Source organism: Dermacentor andersoni, chromosome 4 (assembly GCF_023375885.2).
Source record: "Dermacentor andersoni chromosome 4, qqDerAnde1_hic_scaffold, whole genome shotgun sequence".
NCBI lineage: Eukaryota > Metazoa > Arthropoda > Arachnida > Ixodida > Ixodidae > Dermacentor > Dermacentor andersoni.
The window spans coordinates 183,119,712-183,141,538 of NC_092817.1; the positions used below are offsets into that span (position 1 = coordinate 183,119,712).

At 46.0% G+C, this 21,827-nt stretch overlaps 1 protein-coding gene across 3 annotated transcripts in view; it reads left to right on the forward strand.

Annotated features, from left to right (window-relative positions):
- pps (protein partner of snf) overlaps positions 1-21,827 on the forward strand; it is a 136,648-nt gene that overhangs the window by 66,480 nt on the left and 48,341 nt on the right. For 2 of the 3 annotated variants that reach the window (XM_050177883.3, XM_050177884.3), the window contains exons 9-13: positions 2,642-2,768; positions 8,730-8,777; positions 14,516-14,640; positions 18,113-18,327; positions 20,216-20,344. In XM_050177883.3, coding sequence (XP_050033840.1) covers positions 2,642-2,768; positions 8,730-8,777; positions 14,516-14,640; positions 18,113-18,327; positions 20,216-20,344 — 644 coding nt within the window. The remainder of the gene's footprint in view (positions 1-2,641; positions 2,769-8,729; positions 8,778-14,515; positions 14,641-18,112; positions 18,328-20,215; positions 20,345-21,827) is intronic. The other variant, XM_050177885.3, reaches the window with a different exon arrangement.

The following is a 21,827-nucleotide window of genomic DNA, read 5'->3' on the forward strand; positions in this document are numbered from 1 at the left end:
CGACTGAAATATTAAAGATGAAAATGGCCGAGCGATCTTGCTGCCATGGGCAAAAAACAAAGCCTCACTGACTGTGTTCTTGTTAGCGCAGTGTATGGAATGAAACAAAACGAGTGCTTTCTGCATTCAGGCATAAATGAACGTTGCACTGCCTCCATCTTACTGATGACTTTTCGTGCAAGATGGCTGCTTACACCTTTGCAACTTGTCATGTAATTCTGGCCAATGGCCGACTTGTTCAGAACGGACTTTTTTGGGTGGCATTGGAGCAACTGGTGCCTGCGCTCTTTTGGCTTGAATCTGGGATTGCATATCTTGGGAAGAAGGCCTCCGTAGGCACTTCTTGTGAGAGGTCAGACATTCTGCAATTTCTGTTTTGAATTGAGGCTGCGTGGTGAAGTTGTGCTGCACAATTCCGGAGACGACGCATTGTTTGCCTTTGTCTTGCGTGCCACTGAACAGATGGCAGCGCATGGGCCATTTTGCCGCTCAAATTCATACTGTGCCAAATATGGCACGCATCGATTTATGATTCTCTGCCCTAGTTGTGGAGGTAATAATGGGCTCAAATTGATGAGACCATAGAACATGCCAATCATTTTTCCATGTTTCTGCAGTAAAAATTTAGCAAGGAAAAAAAAAAAGCAATTGCTCTTGTTTGCCCATCCGACTTTGTGTGCTGTGTGCTAGTGGAAGCGCACTAGTGGAAGCACATAGCGGAGAACCCAAGGGGACAAATCCCCGGCAAAAAATTTTTGAGTGTCTCCACAGCGAGAGGGCTCGCCACAGCACACCACCGCTATCTCGGAGGCCATGTGCTGAAGATGCAGCTACATGCAACTGTCCTGTGTAGACCAGCAGTGCAAAAATGAAATGGATTTTTCTGTCCTTTTGAGATCGCATACGTACATATTCATCTCTCAATGTTCTCTCAATCACAAAATCATCCAATAGCTGTTGGTGGTCTTCGCTGCTTGCGGTAGTGACATTCTGAAGGTGGGGGGGGAGCAAGCAATTTTTTCAGTGTTTTTGACACGAGATCGTAAATTTCCTGATTACAGCAGGTTTTCTTACTATGTTGAAAAAGTGTTTCAGGGCCCCTCTAGGGCTCATGTAAAAAATTTTTAACTACCATAATGGCTCCATTTTTATGTTGTGTATATGCTTTATGACATGGTTAGAACATGGAAATATGTCTGCAAATAGTGTGGAAAATACAAGTCAACAAAAGCAATGATTGTATGATGGTTATTGCCATTATGTTGTAAGGTTGGCTTTTGTCATAAGCCGGCAAGTGAGTGTCGCTTATGACGAGCTGAGGTCATCAAGATCTCTTAGGGAGTTACCGTATTTACACGATTGTAAGTCGACTCGAATGTAAGTCGACCCCCCATATCGCCTGACAGGAAAAAAAAAAAAAGAGAGCATACCCGAGGGCACATTCGACAATGAAAATTTATTAGTAGCTACATGGTCACTGGACTACTTGTCTTCACTAGTGCTGCCATTGTCATCGTTGCTACGGTCCCACAGCGCGTCGTCGTCCCGCAAAATTTCACATTTGGCAAACGACCGCACCACGACATCTTGTGGAACAGCAGCCCTCGCCGAATGCACCCAACCACACGCAGCCATCAGGGAGGCTCTTTTGGCAGGTCCGGTTGGCGTAATTTCGCGGTATTCTGCCGCCAGCCACTTGTACTCACGGCGGAGCAGGTCCTTAAAAGGCGAAGATCCGGGCTTGTTTCATGACCATGTCTCACTTCACTGGCAGGGACCGATCGCGCATTTCAGCGACGTACGATGCAAGCTTAGCCTACAGCTACGGAAAGCGTCCAGACTTCGGCACATGGAAAATTCCTCCCTTGCCGTCACAGGTGAAAATTTCGCTTCGCTGCAGTCATCACTCTTGCACCATCCATTCAGAAAAATCGAACTTGCGGCCCGCTGCGCAGATATTTGTTTCTTCGGTGTAAAGGATGGCCGCCCTCTTGAACGCTGCTGTTAATGAGTGCCGAATGATTAGTGGGCCTGGAGCACTCATGACGACTGAGGAAGCATAGAAGTAGCACGTAGCCGGCAGTCAAGTGGAACAAAGTTAAGCGCAACAGGGAAAGAGAAACCCGCGAGCGGTGTCTGCTCTTCCATGAACTACCAATACTCTCCGCAAGTGCCGCCGTTCTGAGGGTGCCGCCGCGAATAGAACAGCGGCGCTTCCATCAACTATCGACACCTCTCCCCCCCCCCCCCCATAAGTGTTGTGTGCACTGTAAAACTCTCAAAAATGTTGAAAAACCCTTCTGAAAAGCGAACAAACACACGGGATAGCGAAAGCTACAGGTAGGGCCATAGAGCAAACATAAAATTGTAACTACATTGTAGCTCCCGTTGGTCTCGCTTTTTAGGCGGTGCCATGTTTTGGTTTCGAATGTAAGTCGACTCCTCCGCCCCCCCCCCCCCCCCCCCCCACTTCAGATTTTCAAGTTTTAAAAAAGTGGTCGACTTACAATGATGTAAATATGGTAAGTAGAAGAATGTCACTGGGGGCACGTGCCACGTATTGCTGGCAAAATAAGATTGCTTCATGCAACTGTTATTCTGTGCACATGTCTGTCACCTTGGCAACTTGCCCTCTTTGCAGAAATGGGTCGTCGGGTGGACGACGAAGACGTGGAGGACAGCTCGGAGGAGGTGCACGACTCGGACTGGTCTTCGGAAGATGACCCAGAGCGGCTGTGGTGCATCTGCCGCAAGCCGCACAATGACAAGTGCGTGCTCGGCATCTTGACTCGTTGTAGCGAATTCTCATTCGGGGCTGCAGTTGCCTTTTCAGTTTGCAGGGGAGCACGAGTCCACATCAGTTACGTGGTCGCAGGAGGTACCTTTCTTTCCCCGAGCGTGCAACAAAAATGCGATGGCGGCGTCATTTGTATCACAGATTCACTGTGCTGCAAGAAAATCCTGGGGGCCATTCTGCTGCGGCAGATAAATCTTGACTTTGGAAAATGTGTGTTCTGAATTTGCCGAGAGCTGGTGTTATGTGCTGCAGTGCTGGGTGCTATCCCAGGATGGTTTTCCATCACGTTGGAGTAGTGCCCCCACACCTGTTTTCTTGAATGGATCACTGTGTCTGCATGAATATAGTGGTTATGCTCCCACTAAAGCAACTACAGAAATCTTTATGACCCAGGAAATTGGTAAAGATACTACAACATGTACGAATGAAGTGTAATGCAGCCACTTCAATGGGTTTGGTTAAGGTCCTTTTAATGCAATGTGATGGGTAGTCTCTTCGTGTAGCCACCTGTGCTTGTGGCATAGCTTGGGGGAGAGAGTGTATCTTAGTAATGGGTTGTCCATCCCTCCATGCTAAAACGTACTGCCATGAATCTGGCCAGGTCCAGGAGAAGACCTGGCACGACAAGAAGGTCTGATCCAGGCTGAATATCTGCCAGTATAGCTGCCAGTACAGACCAAGGCCATGGGCACATGTCATTTCATCACTTTGAAATCCATATATCACTTGTTCCAGAGCTTGTAGTGGTCATTGAAGGCCTTGAATATCAGAATGCCATTTTCAAAGCCTTGAATTCTGTTTTCAGCCGAGTTTAGCAGATTTTCGTTAGATGGTTGCATACAAGGTTCGCACGAGCTACCAGCTTATCTATGGTGTCTTTGTGCGCAGCACAATTACGGGGCACTAAGCCATGTCGTGTTCGCCTGTGGAATGTGGAATAAATCGGCAGTCTGTTACATCGTGCAAGCGCAGCTGTAGTGGCTTTGTGGTAGGGAGCCATCTTTTTGTTTGTGATAGTTTCTGCCAACCTTGTTGCTGTATTTGAGGCCACCTTGGCACTACCGTGTGCCCGTTACCCCTTGTCAAGGATCCTTACGACTGGAGACTCAAACAGTTCGTGTGCGCCGGCTGCCTGTTTCCCAACAATGGCCAAGCACAGTTCGGGCCATGCTGAGTTGCGAGGGCACAGCTTCACCATAAATTTCCTTCCATTGATGCATTGGCTTTGCCCAAGAGTGTGACCCGCCGTGGTTGCTCAGTGGCTATGGTGTTGGGCTGCTGAGCACGAGGCCGCAGGATCGAATCCCAGCCACGGCGGCCACATTTCGATGGGGGCGAAATGCGAAAACACCCGTGTACTTAGATTTAGGTGCTCGTTAAAGAACCCTAGGTGGCCGAAATTTCCAGAGCCCTCCACTACGGCGTGCCTCATAATCAGAAAGTGGTTTTGGCACGTAAAACCCCATAATTTAATTGTAATTTTGCCCATAAGTGTAGCGCTCTAGTTGCTAAGTTTGCTGCATAGGATGCTCAAGAATCAGCGTGTGGAGGGGAATCTTGCACTGTATTTGGAGCATGATCTTAAAAACATTTTCTGGCTGACAGTTCTCGGAGAAAAAAAGGAAGTCAATATATTCATGCAGGAACAGTGCTTTTTCACAACACAGTGTTAACATGCCCAGTATTTTGATTTTTCTTAAACACCAAATGCCTTGTGAGGAATAGTGCCTAGTTACAACTCTCAGCAGTAATCCCAAAAGCTAGCAGCGCACATATGTTGCCTAATAATCTACGTGGGAAAGCAAGGTAAGGACGTAGGTACCCATGAGCAAAGCTCTGAAATTCAGTTCTGCCAACAACTCGTCACAATAACGTGCAAAAATAAAGGCTGCGGTCTTGCCGTGTAGACTGACGTAAGTGTCTCACAGTTGTCCTGTTCCAACTGTTGCATGGCTTTCAAGCACTGCCTGTGTTGCGTATTTTCTGTTCACTCATTATGCTTGTTCTCTTTCTTTTACTTGCTACTTCTGCTGTTACCGTATTTACTCAATTTTGAGCACCCCCACTCTTTTTTTTTTTTTTTTTTCTTGGCACTTGAAGTATGGTGATATGCATATGGGCCTAGGGAGTGTTAGCCATGCTTATTTGCCATGACCATTGTTGCATGACACCACCTTGGGGCATGTAGGATGAGCATGGCATGTTTTACAGCATTGAGGTGGCATGCGGCCTTTCCTGTCCGCGCTTTTCTTTGTTGCTGCTTTTTCAAGCAATCACAGAGTACTTCAACATTATTAATGGTCCTTTAAAAATCCATAAGACTGAGAAAACACTGAGACTGAGACTACTGGAAACCGTCAGCCTTCCAGCGTTTTGTTCATGATTGCAGAACACAAAAACGGAAAACATTCACTTTACTGCCACCCACCCACCCAGTTTTTTCTTTTATTAAGTTCTTTGTAAGTATATTTCTGGAATAAGCAACTTGTCACAGCGAATGTATCGAGCATAGCGCCTGCATTGATAAAAGGGTTAAGGCTGCCAGTTGGTTGAACTTGTGGACACATCTGCTCATCTCTTGCTGAAACGGCACTGAGGAACTAAATGTATAGTGTTGCTGCCATTGACACAGTTTAGTAGATCATCCCTTTGTAATATATCTTATATGGTCATAGCATGCATCACTAGTCACTGTCATTATTTCAATACAGATATATTTCGTGTACTTAACAGCAAATCTTTTTAGGCCTCTATACAGCCACGGTACATCTCCCCTTTTTGTTATCGACCTCAACATTGACTACTCTGCATAACATTTCTTGAAGCTTTTTGGCCATCCCTCGCCCTTGCACTGAAAAACCACATATATCATCATCATCAGAACCAAATGCAACAAACGTGTGCCGGACATGGTTTGGGCAAAGAGAAAGCAAAAGTATTAATGTGGCCTATGAACGTTGGCACAGCTATGCCCAATGCTTCTGACACTTCTATTTGTGTTCCTTGTGTGTGTTTGTGTCTGTAGCAGATACGTGCAGGTTTCGCTCGTCTTGGCCGAGTACTGTCCATTAGACAGCACGTGTACCTACTGCATTACTAAAATGTCCCGGTCGCAAGGGTTCATACTTCTGGGACTTACTAGAGCAACATTTTTCAAGATGTTGTAGAACACCAATCTAAAAATAATGGAGGGCCTCTCACGAACAGAATGTTATGCTTCTTCAATTAAGGCTAACCAACAAACTTTTCATTGATCACTTCAGCAATAGCCAAAAGGCATTCTTTACCATTGGGCAAGGCGTAGTAAGTCGGAAGAAGTGCAAAAGAAGAGATGTGTGGCAATGCCCCCCTCCCCAAACTCGCTGTGACATAGATTTTGACATCTACTCGGGCACAGCCGATTGCTTGCTGGTAGTGGGGGAATAGTTTCCATTCTAAAGGAACCACGAACTTGACTTGTAAATTTCAAGGACTTTTCTCAAGTTCTAAAGGGCCAATTAAAAAAAATTAGGGATGTCACACCCGGGCACTGGCACTATGGTCATGGTACAAAATTTAAAAAAGGAATTTTCTCAATTAATAATCGAGGCTTTTTTGCCAAATGAATGGAAATAGGATTTTAAAAGATACTAGTCAGTCTGTGCTGATTAAATGTTTCCCTTTGCTGTCCCTCCAACAGTACAGGCTTCAAAATGATGTTTGTTCAGAGCGTTCAGAGAAACGTGTAGTTGCTTCCAACACGGTTGACTTTTGCAAGCTTGTTTAAAGGCAAGAATATTGAAGTGAAATAAATTGCAGCACACAATCTTGGAACCAGTCTATTTCTAGGACACTTGGCAGAAGCTTCTCGGAAATGCTTGACTTGGGTGTTTCTGAATGACTGCTATGCCTCATTCGACACCGAGTGGTTAATCCGGGGTGGCCGATCAGTTTTGTGCGATTATGTACAGGAGAAAGCACTGTTAGGATAGTGCACAGCTAGTAGCAACGTTTACACTAAGCCTTTTCTTATTTTTCTCTTTTTGCTTTCTTTTTTTGTACCCATACAATGCTTCAGGCACATCGTCTACAACTGCACACACAAAGGTAGTGCTTCAGAATCAAGAGCACTAGGGAAGGAAACAATGCTTCAAGTGGTGTTCCATCCACCCTTGGAAATTTCTGATTAAACCTGCTCTTCAGTTTTGTTTAATGTGTTCAATTTTTGGTAGAAAAATAGACTTCTGCGAGGTTACTGGTGGGGCAGGTATGTTGTCATGTACCAGGGTTGACTCGTTATTCGGTTAAGAGTAATGATTTCCATTATATTTTGTGAAACAGCTGCAAATACTTTTTGAACAGTGCATGGGAAATAGCTCTGTCTTTAAGTTTTGGCCTAGGCTCCCGTAGGTCAGCATACTCGCTCACAAGTAGACTCACTCATGATTTCTCCATACTGATTTTGCAGGTGTAGGGTGTGAGGGGATGTGCATAGGAACAGGAGTAAGTACTAGTCGACAGCGCCAGTAAGAGTGCGGGTTACCGTCCACGAGTGTGTTCGGACAGGGGTATGTATAAGCGTTGATGAGCATGAACGTAGGGACGGGAGTGAGTGTCGACAAGTGAAAGTACATAGCCCACCACAAGCTTGAGTGATTACACAGCCTACAAAAATATTGGTCAGTGAGCATCCGTTTACTGTGCCCACCCGTGTAGATTACATATTTGTGGATGCAGTAAAGGTCTACTGCTCTGTGGATTCAATGATGATGAAAATGGAAGGAGTTTGAAGCTTTCAACAGCCAGCCAGTACTGCTCAGTGCCTGAAAGGGGCCTTATGATGAGATCGTACTTGTTTCAGGAGAATTTCTGGTTTGGAAATGAGTCTTCTTTTGAATACTGCACATCTATTTTCCAATCAGCATCCTTGCAGGAGAAACTTGTCCTAACTCCACATGCACATGTGATTGCTCTGTCATTCACATATCCTAGATCTGCAGTGTCAGCTGCACTAGATTCTCTTGAATAGGCCAAACAATAGGACATGTTAGAATGTTCAATTAGTTCCTACAACAAAGTGTAACAGGCATTATAGCAAAGGAGCATTGTCTCCATGAAAACTCAATTTAATGCAGAAGAGCAGAGTGGTCTGTCTTGGAGCCAGCCCTACACTGCTGTCCTGTTTGCTTTGGGGAGCAGTTTGTCTTGTCTTTTGTTGAGGTCAGACGATGTTATCCTTTGCCACAACTAAAGAAATCGGCAAGTCAGGGGGGGGTTAGTAGGCAGTGGTATCTTGATGTGTCGTCGTTACATTCGTGCAAGCATCCTCGAGAAAATTATTTGTCATTACAGCTTGTTAACAAAAGCAGCATATTATGCATGTAAGTAAACCGATGCACCTACAATGTACAAATCCATGGAAAGGCTGTATTGTATTACGAGTGGCTGGATATACTGGAAGCATTTCTCAACTGCTTATTTCTCTTAAACTTCAGCATAAACGTTGTGGTTATAAGCATTTCCTGTTAACAAGACCTAAAAACTGACACCACTGGCCTTGTTTTCATTGAACTTTTTTTTCATTTACCCATTGCAGACACAGAGAAGTAGGTGTGTGTAGGTACTTATACATAAATTGCTTATGTCTTTGTCAAGCTAAGTTTTGTGCTTGGACCAAGATATGTACCAAGAGACCAAATACTGCTTCTGTCACAGTGCTTATGCTCGGTACTGCACAGTGCCATGCCCATCGCCACGGCTAAAGAGGCCCGTGCACATCATTTTTCCAATGCTGGCTACATATGGTTTGTGTTGATCAAGCCGGAGACCTTTCACGCGATAGCGAGGCTGGAAGGCAGGAGGTGGGCCCATGGAGGGTGCTTACAATCGAATAAATACGGTATGCGGGTGGTGGGAACACTGCTGTCTGACCTACGTGCACTAACGAATGCAGGCTACTCCAGCAAGCACGGTGCAAATCTAAAGAGGGTCCATCTCGAGGGTAAGCGTGCCATTGTGGAGCCGCTCTGGTGTGCGTGTGTGTGCGTGTGTGTTTGTCGACTGCATGGTTTGTTGGTCCTTTGGTAATGGGCAGCCCAAGTTCAGGTTGAAGGACTGTGCAAATGTTACAAGGGTACATGCAGGTTGAGCTTGTGTTGCAAAGCGTGCATTTTGTCGTATTGGCTACAATTGTCGGTGCCTTATGTAGCTATCAAGCGAAGCCATTTGTTGTCGCAGCTGCTTGAGAACCCTATTGCCCAAGCCTGTCGTAACGTGGTGGCTATTCTACGTCGACAGAAAGTCCACCATGTAAGCCGGAATCTGTCTGCGAGAAAGCATTACTAGGCAGTGGTAACAATGTTGTCTCCTTTGGCTGGTGGCTGGTTTTTCTGTTATTCTCTGCCTCTGTGTGAACGCCTCCTGATATTCACTATCTCGTTGAAGAACCTGTGGCTCGAGCAGAAGACAGCCACGATTTTGAAATGGAGCTGCAGAGGAACCCCAGTGATGTGGCTCTGTCAGTGTCACTTGAAGTATCTCTGTTGAATTATTGAAATCTAAAAACAGAAAGAAATGCAAAGCACCAAAGCAAATAAAATAAGCACTTGCTCTTTTTTTTTTCCGCTGCACCCTTAAAAGTCTATTCTTGATCGATTGCTCTCTGGGATAGCAGAGAGAATTGCCATATAGCTACAACTCTCCGCTGCCTCCGCCACCTGCTAGCTTTGTGCATGATAGCTAAGCTGTGTTGGGGGAATGTGTGGCACGGCTTTAGCTTGCACATGCAAAGCTGGCAGACAGAACAGAGTGGTAACAGTGTGCTTTCACTTATGCATGATGTATCGCTCAGCTTAACTCACCGGAGCGATGCTGTGAATGCACTGAAAAGGCAACGCAGCACAATAAAGCAGTTGCTAAAGAGCACAGCTCCTGCATACCTAGTGTGCACTAAGGCTCAGCTGCTGTATTATGTTGTGTGCTGCTGCTGCTGCTGTGGATTCATACTTGTAGGCCATGCTGGTGCAAAGAGCGTTGCGAGTCTTACTTTCGGGTAAAAGGTTGGTCTGTTAAAAATGGGTAAATACGGTGCACCGCCACATTGCTCACTTGTCAGTATCATCATCCAAGGTCCGAGAGGCTTTGACAAAAACTCTTATATATGGCACTGACTGGAACTTGGAAAAAAAGTATATTGTCACAAAATTTATATCGGCGGTGATTGCTTTTTGTATGTATAAAATTCCAAACTGCATCTGTAAGCAGAGTGGTAATCACTAGCAGACCGGTCGTGTGCTTGCCCACCCAAGATAGAAAACCGGGCATCAAGCACGACTGAATGCTTTCACGGGGATGCCATGGCCTGCGAAAGCTTCCAAGTTGCAAGCTGGCAGCCTTGCTTTTCCATTTTGGTAGGCGCATTTCACTAGGTTGCCAGATTAAAATGACTCTGTCATGCTAGTCTTTGTGCATTTTCTAGTCCCTGTGGAATAGCTCTACTGCTACTGCTTCGTAAACAAAAGTCATGACTGTCAATATATGGCAACGCAAGATTGCCCCACATGCCCATTTCAAAAGTTATTAGTCTTTTAGGTGCACACATTTAGGTGCAGCTGCAATAGCTGTGGCTTTATTTAAGCAGTGATGGGGCTGAAGCTCTGGCAGTCGTGTTTTGCGTAAGACCCCCTTCTTTTCAGCCACTGACACTTTCAAAGGGTCGCTTAAACGAGGAGGAATATAACGTGCAAGTGGGCGTTGCAAATACAATCGCTTTTGCTTCTCTGTGTTGCCTTTTTTTTTTTCCAATTTGCCTCTTGTTAATTGGCCTCGGAGTTATAATGACTTTGCCCATTGTACACTAGGCTTATTGTGCTCCACTGTTTAGTGAAGGTGCACTTCTGTTGCCTTTACCAGGGCAGTAACTGCTGAAACGAGACGCATACGCTAGAGACAAGAAGTACACAGGACGATTGCTGGACTTGCAAACAATCCCGCAAGTTTCCTTCCTCTCTTCAGCACTCCGGCTTCAGAATTCAGTCTACGAAGGCTATCGTAGACCAAAGAGCGTGACAACCTCTTATACCCCTGCCACACGGGCACTCGGAAGTCTTTTGAGCAAAAAGACTTCCGAGACTTCAAAAGACTTCCGAAAAAGAGTTTTGCCCGCTGACACACAACAGGGAGTGATCTCTTTTTCAGAAGCGATCTTTTCTGGAAGCAGAGTTCGTCAATCTCTCTTACAGCTAAAAAGGAGTAGCCTCGAAACCAGAGAACGCTAGTAATTATCATATATTAAAGAAAATAAGCAAATGCATATTTTTCTTTCACCTAGGCTCATCATAAGAAATTATTTTACGTTTTGTTTTGCAGAAGGTGTAGTAAACCCATTATTGCTCATTCTCTTCTACGCTTTCGTACTCTCTCTACTTCTTTATTCGCGAACACTAGTGCCACACTTTCGGTAGCCTGTCCAGAAGGGAACACTACAAAGAGATTGTCAGTGCCGCATGTCTCTTACGCAGCACCTTTTCACTAAAAAGTCTCAACTTGGTAAAAGACCAGTTGCATAAAAGAGTGTTTATGTGCTCGTGTGATGGAGGTATTAATGCAAGAAGCTGTCGGGCCGTTGTAGGAGGGTGTGCTACATGCCAAACTCAAAGTGCTGAGAACAGGTGAGAAATTTGAGCAATGTGTGTACTTCTTCTCTCTTGCAGTTGGATCTTTTGTTCATATTTTGCCCTTAGTTCATCACATACCAACTCGTCCTAGCTTTGTCGCAAATGCAAGCTGGACGATTCCTTGAAACTTCGGGTGCCTGCTTTGCACAGATAACCTCGTCCTCGGTGCAGAATGTTTGCCATGACATCTGTCAGTAGTTCCTCTTACTTTGGCCGAGGAATTGAGTTAATTGAAGGAAAAAATTAAGTCCTGCTAACAAGGCCATGCTAAATGGTTGCAAGAGCCCAGCGGCTGTGGTTGGGATGACCATCATAGACTACCATATCTGTACATGTACTTTGTGAGCAATTGCCTATGCCTAATGTCCGAGCAGGTACGTGATAATTTAAGGAAAACTAATGCTGCACTAGATGGAAAATAATGTGCAGGAATGACAATAATGTAAAGAACGACGTTTTTTCGTTTAGCCCATTTTCACCGCTTGTGTCTGATGCAACCAAACAAGACGGTGACAATCGGCCCTGTGAGAGCCAGAAGCTGCCAGTCTATATGTGCAACAAAATTCCACACATTTTCTTGGCCTACCTTGTCGCAATTTACATCAAGAAAGGCGGCAACAGTTTACTGTTTAACACGGCTACCAATATAGATGTAGGTACTGTGATGGCCGGGCCTACAACAAAACCACTTACATGTTTATGACAGTGCAACAGAAGACAAAAGAGAAAATTGTGCAGCTGAGCTGTCAAGTATTATAAAAAGAAAGTGGTTTCTTGGTTATTATTCAATGGGGGGAAAGAAAAGCAAAAGTCTGGTTATTTGGCCATCCTGACTGGGCCAAGTTAGGACTCGACATTTACTTGGAAGTCGGCACTGTTCTGCTAAATTTGGGACAGTTGGTAACCCTAGACCACTCGCTCTGCCAAATACAAAAAAGAAAGCCTACATTTCCTCCGGTTTTCTGGGGCTCTTTCGCACGCGATTGCAGTTTAGGTTTTGTACCTTATTCGGTGGCACCCGCACAGTGGGCATGTCACCGATTCTTAGTCAAAATAGGCCAGTCCAAGTTTTCTTGTCTATTTACTACCAGGTAGCACTTAAAAGAGGTTCTTTTCAATAAAAATGTCAGTTGAGTGTTTGTGCTCGTGTTGACTGCCTTGTCCTCTAGTCCACATGTTGCGCTCATGTCATCTATGCCTTCTTTCGTCACGTGTGTCTCGCAGTATGAACCTGTACTAATTTAAACAACTTTCTATTATTCTACTGCTTACTTTGCGGGCTCCGATTAGCTCTCAGAATTTTTTTACTTAAATTACTTAGTTAAATTTTGCCACAGTTAAGTTTTGTTACAGCAACCTGTTTCGTGCAGTCTGACTCGGTGTAGCATCATCGGTTGAGTAAGGTTGGTGCGAAAGATTTAGTGTTTGTGAATAGATTCTCTGGCTAATTTTGGGTTCACTTGTAGCAGTGTGCTATCTAGGGAAGTTATTTTTTCCCCTGAACAAATCGGTGAGTACGATATGGTATGGTCGGCAAGTGCAACATAGCACTAAACAAACCTACACAGGCGACAGAAAAAAGCAAACCATGGCATAAAGCTGGCGTAAGTTTTGAAATGTTTGCCCATCTAGTCCACTGTCAAGCTCGGCTCAAAAAAACAACTTTTTGATAAATTTGGCAATTAAGTGTTAAAAGGACACTTTCAAGTGTGTGAAGTCAATTGTGTCGACAAAAAAGCCTAAATGTCCACCAGAAATTGTTTCTGTTCGGATGTTTATACCGTGCACCTTTTTGAAAGCTTCTGTTAGTGCAAGCAGATCTAGTGCAGAAGTATAACTGAAGAGGGTGCTTGTGGAAAACATCCTAAAGAATTTGCTTGCATGCAAGTTTTAGAAGCATACTTGCTCTATTTTATCATTTAGTCCTCCTAAGAGCGTAATTGCACCATCATCATCACCATGCATGGCCATACCTCCTTAAGCCTTCTGTCTGCATGTTCAGAAGCATGACAATTTGCACTTGAAACAGACTTATTGGTCACAAAGAATGGTTAGTAGGCTTAATTTGGTTGCTTTTTATGGTAAATATGTACAAAGATAAAAGCTCATTGCTTGGCTTTGTTATGGCAATCCTGTATGTCTTGTCAGATAAGTGGCCGGGACATAAGTAACTTGTAGGTATCTCGTATTGCATGGCTTAAATGGCACATGCTACTGTTTTAGTGTTCCTGCCCATTGCCGACTAATTGTTAAAGTACCGAGAACTGTTTGCCCCGAGTGGAGATCTTGGGGCTTAGCACAGAATATTTTACCAGTTTTATTTTGGCACTGGTACTTCTATCTAAAAATCAAGTTGTCTTTCTCCACCATGTTTATCATTTTGGGCATTGCCTTAAAAGAGCTGGCTTACTTATATTGAACGGCATCTTTAACCCCTTTACTGCCGATGATGAGCTACCTCATTGTGAACTTCCTGCAATTTTTGCACGTGTGTATTTCCAATTTCTTGTAATGTTGACAAATAAATAATACATAGTGACTTTTGCTATTTGTTTCAGCAAGACCAGTAAAAATGTAATAGGCATTCCTGGTATAGCATTTTGAAGAAAAAGTTTGGCATGGAATATGCAGGTCTAAAAAAAATCCACACTTTAAAGTTTTTTTGTGGAGGTTTGTCATGACGGCTAAGGTGTTAATATAGATTATCTGGTGCAGGATTTGTTCTCGCTTTTATTAAAACCAAATGGCAACATGTATGTGACGGCAAGGTGCACAGGCACTTCTGGGCCTTAATTAAGCAAATTCAAGCAGTTCAAATGGAGCACCTAAAAACTCTACCTACTGAAACAAATCTCTTAACTTGCTGCACAAACTTTGTTGCCACCTCGTTGCCACCTTGAAGCTTCCTGTAAACATTAGGGGTCTATATCTTTGACTGGCTATGTACCTTCAACTTTCAGTTAACCCATCTGTGGTCTGTTCCTGTTGCCGCCCTGTAGAGGAGGCTGCCCAAGACGAAAAGTGGCAGGAAGATTTTGATGTTGGTTGTTGCGACGGCGTGCAGGTTCATGATAGAGTGCGACCGGTGCAAGGACTGGTTTCACGGGACGTGTGTGGGCGTGACGCGACAGCAGGGACGGCTGCTCGAGAAGGAGAACAAGGAGTGGGTCTGCCCCAAGTGCTCCAAGGGTGAGTTGGGATGGTCTCCACTGCTGCTATCTTGCCTGCAGAATGGGTCCAGGCAACGAGATCGTAAACAGCCCCACGAAGCAGGTGGGAGTATTGCTAGCAGATCTGATTCTGCAAAGTTGGATACACTTCATTTGCACCAGCGCATGCGTGCCCGCTTAAACACACGTGCACGCATAAACACTCTTTCTCGCCCAAACACGCAAATGTACACATGCACGCACACAGCACTCTTTGGTGGTGTTCACTACACACGGCAGCAACATGTTGGAGACGGCAGGTGTCCGCAGGTAGCTCACAACAAGCGCCATTACTGCACACATGCACAAAGGAAGCAAGACAGCAACTGGACACACGTGGTATGCTATGAGTGATAAGGAAGGAACCACTCTGATGTTGAGCCTTTTAATGGAAACCACACCCCATTTAACTTCTATTTCCAGCAGCACATTGTATGCACATCGTGCTCATTTGTGCAAAGGTGACGGGCACAGCAATGAATTTTGCTCCCTGCTTGCACGTGCGCGGTTGCTTCTCACGGCAGCTGCCAAGGAGCATAATGTAGTCCTTAAAAGCTGTAGTAAATCAAGATTGCAGTGCAAAAGTTGAAATGCTGGCACAACAGGCATGTATATGGATGAATTCCACAGGAATGACAAAGCATGTGTCTAATTAATGATGGATTACATTGGTTCATTTGGAACTTTTTTTTTTTCCGTGGTGGTGAGGAAGCATGCCTGTTAGGTATATGAGACGTACAGTCAACATCTGATTTTTCGGACTACTTAGGGGCTGCTAAGGCATCTGAAAATTTCGGCAGTTAAAGAAAAATTGGATGCATGTCCTTCAGGCTCAAATCGCCACAGGCACATCTGAAATAACTCTGAAGGCCTGCCAGAACACTGATTAGGCGTATCGGCGCTCGTACTGTGACAGAAGATGGCATGTGCACGCATGTATAATTAAAGGGATACAGAATAAAAAATGTCGCCAAAATTTTTTGATCCAATGATGGCTATTGCATCGAGAGTGACCAAAAGAACACTTTCTCTCAGCAGAAATGAGCGAAAAGTAATTATTTTAAGGAATATTTCTCAAATCTCTGCACCCAGCAGCCTCCTCTGAAGGCTCCGGCAGAACCGGATATAGTGTCACACTTACCTGCCTCACTGCTTCCCGCCTCTTGTGAGTGATCGCCCACACTGAGCGCGTGAAAAGGGCAATGTTGCTGCGACACATTTGCTTTGTTGTTCGACCGTCCAATTCGTACCGCTTCCTCGTGTGAACTGTTCAAGAATCTTGCGTTTCATCTCGTGGTATTGTGGTTTGATGTGAGGAGCAGCCGTGTCAACGCTGTAGAATGCCAAGAGTCTGCTGCGTGCGAGGGTGCCGAAATAGTATTGTCGGGCGAGACTCGCCGTACCGCTCTTTTCCGAAAGATGAGAAGCTGCGCAGAATGTGGACTCGAGCAGCACAACCATCGCGCCTAACGTGGATGCTGTCAAGCTCCTCCTTTCCTTGCTCCGACCACTTTGAGGACAGCGATTGCGAGACAAGCCCGGCATTGATACGGAGCCTCGGGGTGTCATTGAAAAGGCAGCTCCTCAAGCCTGACGGTGTGCCATCTGTTTTCTCAAGGAAGTGCAAGCAACAAGGTGGCAGAGGCGCGTTTGAAAAGAGAAGGCAAAAAGGCGTTTGTGGTTTTGTATACCGTTTTTGCATGCACATGATGAAAACGGCAGGCAGCTTTAGTCTTTTCTCGCATGCCTCTTGTGAATGCTTCTCCCGTAAACCACTGGCTTGTCCACGCTGGGGTTTTGTGCAGAGGTGCCGTTTGGCAGAAATTTCTTGATTATATGACGTTCTGAGCCAGATATTTGGCCAGTTCTGCCCGAACGAATCGAAATTCACATTGTCTGCAGCGATGACAAAAAAAAAAAAAAAGATATTGCCTACGTGATACTGGTGATGTCACCTCACTCCTACCAAGGAAGGAGCGCCCTGCTGCGATGAAACAACGGGGTAGCGGGCATGTTAGCTGGCGCAGAAGAAATGTGCTGAGCTGAGGTATATGTTACTTTCTCGCCACTTGTGTTCCTTGTAGCTGTCATTTCTTTGGGCTGTGCATAAAAGCTTTGTTACTCTGTGTTTAGATTATTGATCAACTTCTTGGTTGCTGGTCCAGGCTCCCTCAGCACCGCAGAGGGGGACTGCTGCGTTGGGTCGTCATTGTTGCCAGATGAAGCGGACAGATCGTGCGCATATGCCTTTATCGTGTGTTGTCGTTCAGTAGGCCGCTCATCGAAGTCATAATCTCCGCTCATGCCATCACTCTCACTAGAACTTAGCATTGTGCACGGTGCAACGCTGGGAAAACAAAACAGCGCACAGCCACTCAATTCGCCCGTCGCTGCTGAAGGTAGATGTGACGTCAGATCCGCCGGCTTATTGTCAGGAGCACGTTGTGTGTGACCCAGTGGCCGCTCACAGAGCGGCAAAAAATAAGGCCATCCACTCAAAAATAACTCGTGATGACCATATACAAGAGCAATCGTGACTTTGGAATGCAATTGTGGTGCTCTCTCAATATTCTTGGATTTTTATTCTGTATCCCCTTCAACAATACATACTGTGTCCCGTGACAGCGGCCCCATTTCACTATATATATATATATATATATATATATATATATATATATATATATATATATATATATATATATATATAGCATGAGCTTCACCACTTAACACCGCTATTGCGGCGAAGCTCACTTTTGAGAACCGGCATTATTCAATACTTGACCCTTGTCGTGCTTTGTACACTTTTAAGCCATCCACAAAAATGACAGGTGGAGTCGGCGCCTTTGCCAACAGCGACAAATTCTTTCAATGAAAAACATGGCATAAAGCAGCAGGAAGCTTGGTAGCGAACGTCGATGCAGCTAGGCCTAGGTTTACCTCAGTGGCTACAGCTGCCAGCGGATTGGAGTGCGAGAGCGGTGATTCTACTGTGCGAGATAATGAAAATGGTAGTGGTGGTGGCCTCATTTAATGCCGTTTCAAACTTGAAGTTGCAGCAAGAAGGCCAGGAAATTGGAAAGTGAAGTGTTTCAGCGTCCAAAATTTCGGATGCCCTTGTGCATTGACACTATAGTGTTTGTGACTGTACCGTCAAGGCATCCAAATTATGAGGCATGTTCAAAAAAATCTGTTGACTTTGTTGTCTTCTTGTAGATTGAAATTCAATCCCTTTTAATGCACGACAGAAACATGGCCTGACATAGTTGTGAATCGGCTGGTTGATTTGCCATGAAACTATTTTAAAAAAAGTGGTTTTGCTGTTTTAAATTCTGATCACCTCAATGAAAGTGGAGCACTCTGATGCCTACACGCCCAGGCAAGACTTTGCTTGGGGTAAGCACTACTGGCGGTAAGCACTACTAATCTCAGCTCCTTTCTTTGGTAAAACACAGGTGAGAACCGTGCGACTGTGGCTGTTGCAACCAAGAAGGAACTGCACCGGCAGTCGTCGTCAGAGGACAAGGCCCACCACACCAAGAGTCCCCACGCAAAAGCAGGCCACCCCAAGCCCCCTAATCAGCCCACCCACCAGCCCACCCATCAGCCCACCCATCAGCCGAAGCCTGCTGAGGAGCATGGAACACCTGCGGCCCCAGCCATCAAGCCCGTGAGTTGGCAGAAGGATCTTAGTGCTGGCATTGATGACATGAATAGAGAGAATGGAATGCTCTAATCTTGATCACTTGTGCGCCCAGCCATGCCAGAAGAATATCTGGATAGCTCCTAAATAAGCTCTAAATGATAATCTTATAAGAGTGTCTGGGCTGTTTAATATTTGGCCTCGTGGATGCATTGCATCAAGATTGTATTGTTTGCAGGGGTGTGTGAATACTCGAATATTACCGAATCAAATAGCGAACGTTTGAATAATTCCATTCGTGAATCGAATGTCTGCTATTGGATTTTTCGAATATTCAATATGTTCGATGTGTTCTGTGGTGCAGTGCCACAGGTCGCGTGCACTACGGAGCCCATCACGCTCAGTGCAGCACAAGTGAGTGTTTCACGTCTTTTTTTGGCACAAAAAAAGCAGCGAGCATGCTGCAGATGGGCCGTACTGGCTGACATGATGGCGGGCTTTGTCACTGCAAGCACTCTACGTCGGCCCGATGCCAGATCGCTCGCACGACGGCCAAACGCTGCTGCTTGCAGAATGGCTCTGCGTCGGCCATGGCTGCCTTTGTTGGCACAGTGTTCTTCACCACCTACATGTGTAATGGTGATCAAGTCGCATGATGCACGGTCCTTTCGTATGTTGCGCAGGCATTAACCTTACAGTAACCCACCTGCTACAAAATTGGGATAGCCCTTCTGTACTTAGGAGATAAAGTGGAAAGCTAAACTTTCTGCGCAATAAATAAATGGTTGCTGCAGAACACAGGTACAGTGTTATACTGAGAACCTCACTGGTATTCAGTACAACGGGACGTCACAAACTCGTTAGTTTCAGATGTGAAAAAAAAATGCTCTTGATTGTATTCAACAGAAATTCTATTGATTAAAAAAAAAATTTTGCGGACCTTCGCATAGAACTGAGCTGTAATCGGTGCTGGCATTCTAACTTGGTGTTACCTTTAGTAAGAGTAGACCATACTGTACATCTTGATTTTCTATGTACACAGGCTACTTTGTGGGAGATTTGGGGTTCTCCTCCGTGCTCTTGGGACAAAGGAATGACAACACAGTAGTGCAAACAATCACAAGGGCATTTATTGCACCTTTCATAGATCAATGCCTGCTAGCCGAGTTGCTATCCCCAAAACATGCCGATGGGCGCGCGACAAATCTAGAAGTCCGACTTACCGCGACCGCATTGCGAGCGAATATGTTCGCCCCATGCTGGATCCCAACGCCTGGTCGTTTGCGTGTACGGTCACGCCAATGGTGTCCAAGGCGGCCACGCGAGACGGTCTCGCAGAAGCATGGTCGGCGCACGCGCGGGCGGCACGTCCGTCCCGCTCGCTTCCCGAACCCCAAAGAGACCAAGCGCCTTCCCTTTCGGCGCCCAAGTAACCCTGCAGCAGCACGACACTCACGCCATCTCCCGCACTGCGCCTCAACCACTCCGACCGCCGCGGGCGCCAGGCCACGCGGCGGGTGAAGCCGCCCTGCAGGAGACGAGCTATGCGGGAAAGCTAGTTCTCAGGGGAGGCATGAGAGTCACGCATCCCCACAACTTATAGCTTGCCACATTCTTATGCAATGCTACGAGACTCCCCGAGCATGTGTAGCACCATGTTTTCTTGCTCAAAACTTGTAAGCATTAAATTTTGTGAAAATTTTGCTAATGTTCAGCATTTGGCTTTTCTTTCTTCATTCAATTAGATATTTGATTCGAAGTCTACTTATTGGGTGTTCGCACACCCCTAATTTTTATACCATATTTTCGCTTACTTTACAGTAGACCCTTGTTATCCCCTACACCACTGCCGTGATGATTATGCGGTGTTCACCACTGATGCTGCTTCTGACCTGTTGCCGTCTTTGTAATGCAGGCCGCACCTGCACCCAAACCAGTAGTACGTGAATGCCTGGTGTGCAAGCGCAAGGCCGAGTGCATTGGCCTGTACTGTGGCCGTGACTGCATCGCAAAGTATGTGCATGATGCCAGTCAGACCATCAAGGTGAGTGGGCAGTGCTGCTCATGTCTCCTCTTGTGTCGACCTGTGTTCTGTCTCATGGGTAGCGGTAGCAGTAAACGGGCAGGTGTGAGAATTCTGTGCCAATTGCACCATTCTGACACTCAAGCAAATTGCGCCAAAAGCCGAAAAATTACCAAAAATTTACCACGCTGCGCCAGATCAGTAGCTTTGGTTTAGCATAAGGTCGCCGGCGGGGTGCAGGCCGTTGTGCCGTTTGTCTCGGATCACATGCAAAAGTAACTTTCGTATCTGGCCGCCAGTGGGCTCGAACACACGTGCCCAATTAGCCTCCTGAATAAAACTAAAGGTAGCGACAGGTCTTAAGCGACATTCCTTCAGCTTGGGGCCTCAGCCACAAGCGAGGGCAGGCGAAGACATCTGGCGCTTGTCCATGCCTCCCCGAGACACATGGCTGTGCAGGTGCTGGTTCGGCAGAAATGTGTGCGAACATACTTTTGTTTTCTTTTTGTTTTGACTCGTGCCAGCACAATCACAGCTGCTCTTGGTCACAGTGTGCAACCCCACAATGGCGGTGATCGCAAATCCTGATACAGTCGTTAAACCGTAGTTGGCCGGAGCTCGGAAAAAGTATGTGCTAAACGGTAGCACTGTTTAACCAAAATAGCATGAGATCGCCCACGGAACTAGAGAGAGTGCAATGAAAGGGAGAAAAATGCAGTATTTATTCACTTCGCGCAACAAAAGTGTTATTTTCATTTGATGCTGCGGCAGCCTAGCACGACGACAGCGGCCTCAAACTTTTACTGAAGCTGCGTGCCATCTTTTCAGCCAGCCCCCTCTTCTCAGCAAACACTCGCATGGCAGATTCCTCGTTGGCGTTACGTATTCTCCGTGCACGCACGCGGTAGTGCTGTAGAAGTCCCGGGGCACCCTTTTCATTGCCGGTGCTGTTCTCGTCACGATGACTACATTCATGAGGCTGATCTAACACGCAGCTTCTGCAACTGTCGGGCCTGAATCGCCCGTGCTGTCGCTTCCCGTGTAGTCCTCATCACTGTCGCTAGTCGTCACTTCGGCAACAACAGAGGCGAAAAGTCGAACCTTGTAGCCGACATCTCTTCGCGGTCGCAGCAGCGCTGCCGAATAACTTCTTCGCATTCCAAATGCCACACACAGTGGGGGATTGGCCAAGGATCGGGTGGTTCAATTAGGCGCATAAAAATAATAACACGATTTTTCTTCTTTGCTGAGCACCCGGCGTCTTCTTTATCCAAGCTTCGGCATGACGCGAGTCCCCGCTTGCATGATGCCACAACGCTCTCAGGCACGGCGCCGAAATGATGTTGATGTTGATGTGGCTTCACGCGCAAACGCACAGGGCGCTTGGAGACCGTTGTTCCGATCTCTGAAGCTTGTTCTACCGAGGCCGCCCGATGGAGACGACGCACCGCCGTGTTTGCGCGACGAAAAGTGGAAACGCTACGTTTTAACCGATGCGTACGCA